Raw genomic sequence first — 12,118 nt, 5'->3', positions numbered from 1 at the left:
GCTAACTTATGATTCTGTCATCTCTACGTAAGCTTAACCAATAATGGAACCCCTCAGTCGAGTTTACATGATAAGACAAAGACTTTGTCTAAAAATATAATTTATTCATAGTTAATGTATATATAAAAAACAAGAGCAATGAGCATTAAATTAGAAATTTGTATTAGAGAGTAGTTTTTTTCCATTGAGAATAAAATCGTGTCATGTTTTTGTTTTTGGTAAAACTGTGAATTTTAAGGAAAAGTTGAATTGGTATTAAATTGTATAATTTAATGTTTTGGGGAAAATTGAGGATGTGAAAAGGTTTAAGAGAGAGGGAGTGAATAATTTGTGACATGGAAGGGGTTGCATTGGAATACAGTGTTTGATGATGTTGATGTTGTTGGTGTAGGTGTTGGTGTTTTTGTTTTTGGAAGGGCCACAAAAACAAACACAGGCTCGCAGTCACGCTGCTTTCTGCTTTTGTTCTGGTGCCCAGTAGTCTCTCCTCTGCACCTCAACCACTCTCTCTGCAACTCAACGCACACTGTTTATCTCTTTCTATCTTCTCTTTTTGCAGCAGAGGGTGATCTCAGTCCAAATGCTGTAATGGGGGATTCTCATGAACATTGTTTGCCATGGATTCTGGATTCCATGAACAAGTGTATTAGGGCTTTCTTTCTATTCTATTATATTCTGTTCTGTTATGTTAGTCTTTAATTTCATTTTCATTTTCATGAATTCCATCTTCTTTTTCCCCTTTTTCGAACTGAACTGATTTTTGAGGAAAGGATGAAATGCAAAAGCCCAGAAGCAGATTCCCCTCCCCTCTCTTTGCCTTTTCCCAATAACGGTTCAATTATACCCAAAGACCAAACCTTCAAAGTCGCTTTAGAACATCGTTCCTTATATTATACCGTTGGTCTTGTTCCTTCTCAATAAAACTCCGGACAGCTCAAAACTTTATCTTTTATTATTATTTTTGTTGTTGTTGTTTTTCTTCCATGTGGCTTCATCATCATCATCTTCTTCTGCTGGTTCTGCCTCTTCTGCTATGCTCTCCACTTCCCCTTGCCGGGGCTCAGTCTAGCGAAGCAAGGTCCCTTGATGCGATTCTGCAAGAATATGCCTACAGAGCTTTGGTCAGACCCAAAACGGGTACAATTTACAATGCGACATCTCTGCTTCCTTCCAATTTCACCGGGGTTAAGGTTGCCGCATTGAGATTAAGGAGTGGCAGTTTGAGGAGAAGAGGGGTTGTTCCCAGCTACAACGAGTTTGAGATTCCCATAGGGATCATTGAGAGGCCTTATGTGAAGAGGCTGGTTTTGGTGTACCAAAATTTGGGTAATTTGTCCAAAAGGTACTACCCTTTGCCCAATTACACTTACCTGGCTCCTGTTCTAGGACTCTTGGCTTACAATGGCTCCAATTTGTCAGCCACAAATTTACCAACCCTCAATGTTAGCGCCTCTGCTGACCCTATCAGGGTCAAGTTTGTGGATGTCAGAGATCCTCCTTTGGGTGCTGTGGCAAGATGTGTTTGGTTTGATTTGGAGGGTTCATCCAATTTCAGCAATGTAACAGGAGGCAACACTTGCTCTACCTCCACACAAGGCCATTTATCTATAGTCGCCGAGACTTCTGTTCCTCCACCTCCGGCACCATCATTGCCACCACCAGTGTCTCCTCCTCCTTCTCCACCACCGCCAGTTGTGCCACAGGAGAGCAATAGCAGCAACAAGGTTGGGGTTATTGTGGGGTCGGTGTTGGGTGGAGTTGTGTTTTTGGTGCTGCTGTGTTTGCTGGTTTTGTGGGTGCTTAAGTACAAACGAAACAAGAGAATACAGCAGATGGAAAGGGCTGCAGATGCAGGCGAAGCCCTTCATATGGCCAATGTTGGGGACACAAAAGCACCTGCTGCCACGGTTACTCGAACGCAGCCTGCACTTGAGCATGAATATGCACCCTGACACATTGTTTTTGCACGATCTTCACTTGCTGTGGTTCCACTCATATTTGCAAGCTCCGTTGCTGTATTCAGAAATTCTTCCAAACACCTCTTTTTGGTGGTTGTTTGCATAGGCTCCTCTCTTCCCCTTGGCTAGTTTATACGGGTGGTAAACGGTAATATAGAATTTTTGTGTAAAGTAAATCTGTTTATCCTTTTTATGATTCATTGTGGTGTGAATGTGTATGTAGCTGCCCAAAGTGATTCTATTATATGTGAAGAATTCAGTTGTTCCATCGACAAGGAATAAAAATGTAGCTCCTACTTTTGGGATAGTTTTTTACTAATCCTCTTTTCACCTGTTTGAAACTCTATAGATTGGAATCAATTGTTGGCACACAAATGTCTATAATGTTCCTGCAGAAAACACTCTTGGAAATTCAATGTGAGCTTCTGTTTTCGTTGGCTTTGCATTGCTGACAGAACTTAGGTAGTATGCAGAAAAGGGAATGGAAGCTTAGAACTTGAGTCAGTAGTTCAATAAGAAAGTAAATTGCTTAGAATTAGATTAGATACATCTTTGGATGCCAGTCATGTTAAGTAGCTTGTGTTATCTTGCACATTTGACACGAATTTGTGAGCAAATGTAGGTAGTGGAAGTTGAAACAGACACATTAGTTACAGGAACATTTGCAAGAAGACCATCCAAATCTTTTGTTTTTCTGTAATCCATCATTGATTTATTCTATGAATGAATGATGATGATGATGATGACAGTGAAACAACGTGCACGTAACTGGTGGAGAAGAATGATTTGGAATAGTTTGGTTGATGATATGTGAAATGTACATAGTATTATAGTGATGAAACTTAATGTCCAAAACTGAAACCAGACCAAAGCAAAGGAAGCTGTCAGGGTGTCAGTTGATTTTGTGTTTGACGTTGTATTGTCGTAAAATTCGGGACAACGCATGGCCAACGAATCCAATTAATTTGCCTTCACTTCAAGCTTGGAACAACGCATGTCCAGACACTACCCTCCTTTCTTTAAGTTTTGAAAAGGAATTTCATATTTTGAAAAAGTCACCGTTTTTTTTCTTTTCTTTTTCTAGAAAAAAAGGTCCCAAGTCGTTTTTGTATAATAATAATAATAACAATATATATCATAATAATAATAATTGTTATTGTTATTTTGATCAAAGCAACGAAAGGCATGTATGGATGAGATAAGATTAAGATGAGTGAAGAAGGAATAAAGTCCACAGCTCAACACCACCGACGCCAAAATATCAATTATTAATTTCTGTCTTCTTTCAAACCTAACCCATGGAATGCTTCTACATATACACACAGAAAAAACTATAAAATTATACGTTTTACAAATGTGAAGATTCGTAAGAATAATTTTCTGTGGAAGAATGTTTTTTATTTTCACTTCTAATTTAAAAACATCTTGTTTTAACTTTATTTTTAAATAAATAATTTCACTGTTTCTTATATTTGGTAAAAAAGGAAAAGGATAATTGATGTTGCAGACATTTCTGAAAGGGATGAAGAAAGACAAACTTAATACATATGTGAGGTAATACAATAAATATTGCATTTTTACTTCACATTTATTCACACAAAAAGGCTTCCAAGTCAGCCCAACACTATTAGTTTATAATGGGCCTGCCTAAACACTCTCTTTTAATGGGCCTGCCTCAACACTTCTCTTCTAGTACACCATTTTTTAAAAATATTTGCCTCCTTGTTGGTTTGAATGAGAGAAAACGGAAGACAAATCAGAGAAAACTGGGGAGAGGAAATTGGTAAGAAATATTATTTACTCTCTATTTTGAAAAGAATAGAATGACTCTTATTGAATGAGAGAAAACAGAAGACAAATGAGAGGAAACTGGGGAGAGGAAATTGGTAAGAAATATTATTTACTTTCTATTTTGAAAAGGATATAATGACTCTTATTGAATGAGAGAAAACGGAAGACAAATGAGAGGAAACTGGGGAGAGGAAATTGGTAAGAAATATTATTTACTCTCTATTTTGAAAAGAATAGAATGACTCTTATTGAATGAGAGAAAACGGAAGACAAATGAGAGGAAACTGGGGAGAGGAAATTGGTAAGAAATATTATTTACTTTCTATTTTGAAAAGAATAGAATGACTCTTATTTATAAAATCTATAAGAGTCTAAACCAAAACCTTTAAAAAAAACATACTTGAATTAATACAACATTTTTCCTTAATTCAAGTATTAAAGTTAACCATGTCTAACTCAAATCTTAGGTTATCAAATTTTCCTTCTTCAAAGGTTTAGTAAAAATATTTGTTAACTATAACTGAGTGGGGTAGTAAATCAGTTTTAACCTTTCATTGTTAACTTGTTTTCTCAAAAGATGAAATCTAATCTCTATGTGTTTGCTCATTCCATGTGACACAGGATTATTAGTCAAATTGATTGTTGATTTGTTATCAACAAACAGTTGGATAGGTCTCCTAAATTCCACCTTTATTGTTGTCAAAATAGAGTCAAGCCAAGCAACTTGGCATGTAGCAGAAGATCAAGTTTTATATTCTGCCTCACAGGTGGACAAAGCCACCACTTGTTGCTTTTTACTGCACCAGGAGATCAGGGCACCCATAAACTTGAACAAAAACCCAGTAGTGTTTCTTCTGTCACTGTTATCCCCATACCAATCAAAAAAAGGACCAACCTACTAAGACATCTTGCATCTCACAATTTTTTAGGAAACAAAAATCCAAGCTCTAGTGCTTCCTTTATATATCTTAGCACCCTCTTTGAAGCTAATAAATGTAACTTCTTTGGCTTGACTGATGCATGAATCTGCTAAGAATCCTAACTGCAAAGCAAATATCAGGCCTACTGTTACATAGATACTTGAGTGAACCCACCATTTGTTTATATAGAGTGTTGTCAACTTCATCTTCATCATTCTCTAAAGCAGTAACCTTTTCCTCTTCTGGGGTTGTTGTTTCATTACAAGTCTCCATATTAAATTTCTTCACAATCTCTGCTGCATATTTTCTTTGGTGGAGAATAATTCCACTGTTGGATTCAACGAAGTCAAGCCCAAGAAAATACTTCAATTTACCCAGATCAATCATTTCAAATTCAGCCATCAAATATCCTTTAAATTTCTCAATTTTTGAAATATTACTTCCTGTGATCATTAAGTCATCCACATAAATGCACATTAGGAATAAATTTGCATAATCTTGGAACCTTACATAAAAACCATGTTCCACTGGACATTTTAGAAATTTATGCTTTAACATAAATAAATCCATCACCTTATTCCAGGCTCTTGGTGTCTGCTTTGTTAGCAAAATGATGAAGATGAAGTTTTGATGATGTCCAAATCAAGTCAAGAGAAATCAAGATTCAAAATGTTATGAAGACTTGTATTGCTATGGAAAGCTTTTGTAATAATTATAGTTTAGCATCTAGGACTTAGATTATGAGTGGTTTTATGTTTGCATTCAAAAGAGATGTAAAAATAAGCCAAACAGCAAAATCTGTGCAGTGTTAATCGATTAACAGAGGGTGTTAATCGATTGTTCCAGTGCGCCATGGAGAAGCACAGCAATGCAGACTAATCGATTAGCAGAGGAAATAGTCAGTTCATCCTTGGTGTGTCTAAGGAGGTGTTCGGAAGAGAATCATCCTTCGTGAAGTATTCGGAGGAGGTGTTCATCCTTCGTGAAGTATTCGGAGGAGGTGTTCATCCTTCGTGAAGTATTCGGAGGAGGTGTTCATCCTTTGTGAAGACTCAAAGGAGGTGTAGTTTCATCTCTTGTGGTATCAAGAGAGGTGTTTTCTAAACTCTTACAAATTGTATCTTTGTGATTGTAGTTTGTAATTGTTTTGTGATTAGTGAATTGTTTATCTTGTTTTGAGATAAGCGACTGGACGTAGGATTGGTAAGATCCGAACCAGGATAAAATCATCTGTGCAAATTTCTCTCAACCTTACTCTCTTTGTTTGTCAATATTAATTGCTAAGTAAGTTTAACTGAGTAGAAATTAAAAGGCACAAGTTAGTATTAAAAACCCTCTTGGTTTGTTATTCCACGCTAACCATTCCGCTGCAGCCGCTCTGACAATTGGTATCAGAGCTTGCTTTGATAGTCATTCAAATGGCAGGATCACATCAAACCTTTGCAGAGGGTGCTTCTATCAATAGACCACCACTATTCACAGGTGAAAATTACGCATTCTGGAAGGTAAGAATGCAAATTTTTATGGAATCTATTGATATAGATATTTGGGATGTTGTTGCATCTGGTCCTTTTGTTCCAATTAACAATATGCAGGAACCAAAGCCCCGTGACCAATGGACTGCTCAAGATAAGAAAAAATTTGGTAATGATGTAAAAGCTCGTAATATTATTTCATCTTCTTTAACTGTTGATGAGTTTTACAGGATTTCTATTTGTAAAACTGCACAAGAAATGTGGGAAGTACTTAAAGTAACCCATGAAGGTACAGATGATGTTAAGAGAGCTAGAAAGAATACCTTAATCCAGGAATACGAAATGTTCAGGATGAAGCAAGGGGAAACAATAGTAGATGTTCAAAAACGCTTCACCAACATTGTCAATCATCTCATTGGACTAGGTAAATCTTTCGATACTGATGAGCTTAATATAAAAATTCTGAAATCTTTAGACAGGTCTTGGCAACCAAAAGTGACTGCAATTTCTAAGTCACAAAATCTGAACACCATGACTATGGCGGCACTTTTTGGAAAGTTGAGGGAACATGAACTTGACCTCGGAAGACTAGATGAAGAAGAAGCAAAAGCAAAAACTAAGAAAAAGAGTCTAGCCTTGAAATCTGAGGTTGAAAGAAGCAAAGGTAAATCGGAAGACTCAGACTCAGACGCAGAAGAAGAATTGAGACTCATGATAAAAAGGCTCAACAGGTTCATGAAGTCTAAAGGCAAAGGAAAATTTAGATACGAAAAGAAAGATAATCCAGTATCTTCCTCAAATTACCGATGCTATGGTTGCGGAGAAAAGGGGCATCTAAAAGCAGACTGCCCAAATCAAAAGAAAGGTGAAGAAAAGAAATTCTTCAAGAAAAAGAGAGCGTACATCGCATGGGAAGACGACAATGAGACCATTTCAGATTCAAGCTACTCAGATGAAGAAGCAAACATCTGTTTAGTGGTAAATGACGACGCTGGAAGCCAAGTAAGTACATCTAGCGATTCTGATAATTCTAGTCAAATTAGTGAAAATGAATTGCATGAAATTTATGCTGCTTTAATAGTAAAATCTGAAAAATTAGATAAAGCCCATCAGAAATTGAAAAAGGATTTCAAAGAGTTAAAATTGAATTTTGAAAATACTCTTGAAGAAAATCAAAATTTAAAAACAAATTTTGAAACTATTATTGATGAAAATAAAACTTTGAAAAATAGAGTTTTATTTCTTGAAAAGGGTAAATTTACTAGTAGTGATGAATGTGTTTCTTGTGAAAATTTTAAGAAACTACTAGAACAAACAACCTCAGGAGAATGTAGTAAAAATAATGAAAATAAGGTTGTTAAAAATAAGTATGTTCCTAGAATTAAAAATAAGCATAATTATAGAACCCGTAGAACTTGGGTAGAAAAAGGAACAACTTATAGGAACACAAATGTTGTATCATGCTTTTATTGTATGAAAAAGGGTCATACATCTAACAAATGTAAAATTAAGCATTATGGTGTTCCTAGTGGTAGATTTATTTGGGTTGTAAAATGATTTCAAATTTTTAAATTAACCCAAAGGACCCATACAAAATAGTTGGGTACCTATTGTTTAAAATTTAGAATTTCCTTAAAACAATATTTAAGAAAATTTTTAAAAATTGTTTTTGTTTTAAATATTTGAAAAAGAAGAATTAAGAAATTTTTATTTCAAAGAATATGGAATTTTTTTTTAAGCATATATAGTTTTCAAACGGAAAACATTTGAAATAGAAGAATGTGTGCATGTTGTCTTTGATGAAATTGTAGACCTTGAAGCAAAACCTCTTGAGTCATTTGAATTACATGCAGGCAATGATGAAGATTTGTAGAAGCAACAAATGAAGTGAAGAATGATGACAATCCTCAAGATGAAGATCGAAACAAAATGTGGAAACAACCTAAAGGATTCTCATTCGAAATTGAAGGCATATCTAAAGGGGTGCTTTATGTTTCTATGTTTTTATTAGTATGTGCTCTTTATATTTCCTTGCATGCTTACCTCTTTAAAAATTCAATAAAATATATATTGTTTTTCCTTAATATGCATACATGCTTGTATTAAGGGGGAGTATATTTTCTAATAAATTTAGGGGGAGCAATTATACATCTCTTTTTAATAATGATCAAAAAGGGGGAGAAATATTTAAAGTCTTAAACTTATTTCTAAGTTTACTAACAATTGTTTCTTCCTTAAGTTGTATTTTAAATACAGATTATTATCAAAAGCTTTAAATCAAGAAGGTTTTGATCATCATCAAAAAGGGGGAGATTGTTAGCAAAATGATGAAGATGAAGTTTTGATGATGTCCAAATCAAGTCAAGAGAAATCAAGATTCAAAATGTTATGAAGACTTGTATTGCTATGGAAAGCTTTTGTAATAATTATAGTTTAGCATCTAGGACTTAGATTATGAGTGGTTTTATGTTTGCATTCAAAAGAGATGTAAAAATAAGTCAAACAGCAAAATCTGTGCAGTGTTAATCGATTAACAGAGGGTGTTAATCGATTGTTCCAGTGCGCCATGGAGAAGCACAGCAATGCAGACTAATCGATTAGCAGAGCAGACTAATCGATTAACGCTAATCGATTAGCAGGGGCTGTTAATCGATTAACGTTAATCGATTAACAGAGCAGACTAATCGATTAACACAGTGACCGTTTGAAAAACTAGCCGTTTTTAGAGCCGTTGAACTATCCGTTGGGTTGTTAATCGATTAACCATTGTAGCTAATCGATTAACACAGTGTGAAAGGCTGAAAACGAAAAATGGAAGAGTCTTTGGATGAGTCTATAAATAGACTCTCATTTCCTCTCAACAACAACTGGAGAAACTCTTCCCTTGTGCTCAAATACTCAGAAACTCTTGAGAATTGTGTGCTCTTGTTCGGCTTGTGAAACTCTTGTCTGTGGAGCTGGTGAAGTGCTGCTACGGTGACAGAGGAAATAGTCAGTTCATCCTTGGTGTGTCTAAGGAGGTGTTCGGAAGAGAATCATCCTTCGTGAAGTATTCGGAGGAGGTGTTCATCCTTCGTGAAGTATTCGGAGGAGGTGTTCATCCTTTGTGAAGACTCAAAGGAGGTGTAGTTTCATCTCTTGTGGTATCAAGAGAGGTGTTTTCTAAACTCTTACAAATTGTATCTTTGTGATTGTAGTTTGTAATTGTTTTGTGATTAGTGAATTGTTTATCTTGTTTTGAGATAAGCGACTGGACGTAGGATTGGTAAGATCCGAACCAGGATAAAATCATCTGTGCAATTTTCTCTCAACCTTACTCTTGCTTTATTTGTCTTTATTAATTGCTAAGTAAGTTTATTTGAGTAGAAATTAAAAGGCACACGTTTGTATTAAAAACCCTCTTGGTTTGTTATTCCACGCTAACCATTCCGATGCAGCCGCTCTGACATGCTTTAGGCCATATAAAGCATTCCTCAACCTATACACCTTGTTTTCACACCCTTTAATCTCAAACCCAGGAGGTTGGGTGACATAGACCTCTTCTTCAAGCAGCCCATTCAAAAAGGTAGTAGATTTTACATCTAATTGGAATAGAGGCCACCTTCTTCCATTAGCCAATTCAACAACCAATCTTATGGTCTCAATCCTTGCCACATGAGCAAACACTTATGTATAGTCCAGTCCTTATTTCTATAAGAAACTTTTGACAACCAGCCAAGCCTTTTGCTCTGATATAGTCCATCAAGATTGAGTTTCAGCTTGAACACCTATTTAACGTCAATGAGTGTTTTATTCAAAGGTAACTCAGTCAGTACCCAAGTTTGACTCTTCTCAATAGCTTTTATTTCTTATACCATAACATTTTCCATAAATCATGCTTTAATGCCTCTTTATGATTAATGGGTTCAGCCTCTGCTAGTAATGAAAAATGTACCAAATCTCCTTCATCTGTTACTACATTATTTGAAAAAAATCTCAAAATCCACTAGTGGTCTTGGCATAGTTCTTTGTCTTATTGATCTTTGTTGTGGTCGTGTAGGCTGCACCTTATCATCAACTTGTCTATTCCCATCAGATTCATCACCTAGTTCTATTCCTCATCTTCAAAAATAATTGAAACATTATGTTTTGGATCATTTACTTTATATGATGAGTCCCATGTTTCAGCCTTATTCATCACAACATCCCTGCTTATACAAATTTCCTTCATTATAGGATTATATAATCTATAGGCTATAGTGGAATGATATCCTACAAATAGCATTGTCTCACTTTTGTCTTGCAGTTTATTCCTCTTTACACTTGGTTCATGTTTATAGCAAACTAAACCAAAAATCTTCAAATGATTCACCATTGGCTTCCTTTCATACCATACCTCTTCTGAAACTTTGTCTTTCAGCTTCTTGGTTGGACACTTATTCAACACATACATTGTTATGGACACTACTTGTCCCCAGAATGAATGTGGTAAATCTTTCTGTTTTAGTATACTCCTTGCCATGTCAAGTATGGTCCTATTTCTTCTTTCAGCAAGGCCATTATGTTGTGTAGTATATGGTGCTGTTATTTCATGCTGAATTCCATTCTTAGTGCAATAATCCTTGAACTCTCTTGATATATATTCTCCTCCTCCGTTTGTTATGAGTATTTTAAGTGCCTTCCCACTTTGCTTTTCATCCAACAACTTGAACTTTCTGTAAACAGAAAACACATCACTTTTAACTTTTATCAAATATAGTTATATCATGTGACTATACTCATCTACAAAGGTCATAAAATATCTATTGTTCCCTAAAGATAGCTCCTCAAAAGGTCCATACACATCATAATACACCACATGTAACGCTTCCTTTGTTCTCATGTGCATATGTGATTTGAAAGCATTTTTGGGTTGTTTGCCTAGCAAACACTCTTCAGATTTCTTAGCAGGAACAATTATTTTAGGTAATCCAATTACCATTCTATTAACAACTAACATTTTCAAACGGTAAAAGTTCAAGTGATCAAACCTCTTGTGTCATAGCCAATTGATCTTGTCTACAACTGTTGTAGAGAGACACTGATTCTCCACTGGATGCAATCTTGTTTGGAAAGTTCTGTTTCTTGACAATGGTGATTTCAACACCAGTCTTTTCTTTGAGTTATATACTCTCAACATATCTTCTCCCATAGTTACTGAAAAATCTTTTTATATTAACTGACCAACACTCAACCATATTGCATTTATTTGAAAAACTCACACAGTCTTCGGTTGATGTGCAATAGTTATTAAGATGAATAATTGTATTAATGTTATATATGTTGTTTTATCAATTTTTTTGTATTATCAAACTTTATAATATTTTATTTAGTAATTTTATCTATTAAATGAAATGTTATAACTTTTTTTTAAATTTAATAATTTTTTTAAATTGAAATAATTATTTATATTATAAAATTGTAAAAATTATTTATATTTATTTTTATAATAATAATAATAATTTTATTTTTTTATCATAAAAAATATACATACGAATGTAAGTAAAAACAAATGATAATGAACCTATTGAAATAAACTAATACTATTTTTTCATATGAGATAATTATTATTTACATTATTCTTTGTTACAATATTATTATTATTACTTTATTTGAAAAATTATGATATTTTTACTTAATTATAATACTTATTACTATATTATTATATATAGTACTACATCATATTATTCTAATATACTTTTTACTGTATTATTATAGTTTATTCTTCTTAGTTCATTTTTAAATCAGTAAAATATTGTCCCATTAGCATTTTACTGATTTAAATCTATAAACATGAATTAAAAAGAAGTTATAATAAACGTTTTCCTATTATCTTTTTTGTACATAACAATGTTTTCCAAATTTATAGTACATGTCGACGTCTTATTCATTTGATAAAAAAATATATAAATAACTAAATATTGACCCATAAAAATTAAAAAAATGAAAATGAAAA

The 12,118-nt window shown here is 34.2% G+C and overlaps 1 protein-coding gene across 1 annotated transcript; it reads left to right on the top strand.

The window, feature by feature from the left end:
- The first annotated feature begins 288 nt into the window (after positions 1-288).
- Positions 289-2,273, top strand: LOC108346944 (uncharacterized). The gene has a single exon (XM_017586019.2). It carries the CDS (start codon positions 984-986, stop codon positions 1,950-1,952), a length of 969 nt encoding a protein of 322 aa, XP_017441508.1. The 5' UTR covers positions 289-983; the 3' UTR covers positions 1,953-2,273.
- Positions 2,274-12,118: the final 9,845 nt, after the last annotated feature.

Source organism: Vigna angularis, chromosome 9, assembly GCF_016808095.1.
Source record: "Vigna angularis cultivar LongXiaoDou No.4 chromosome 9, ASM1680809v1, whole genome shotgun sequence".
Classification (NCBI taxonomy): domain Eukaryota; kingdom Viridiplantae; phylum Streptophyta; class Magnoliopsida; order Fabales; family Fabaceae; genus Vigna; species Vigna angularis.
This window is presented reverse-complemented; position numbering and strand designations above follow the sequence as displayed.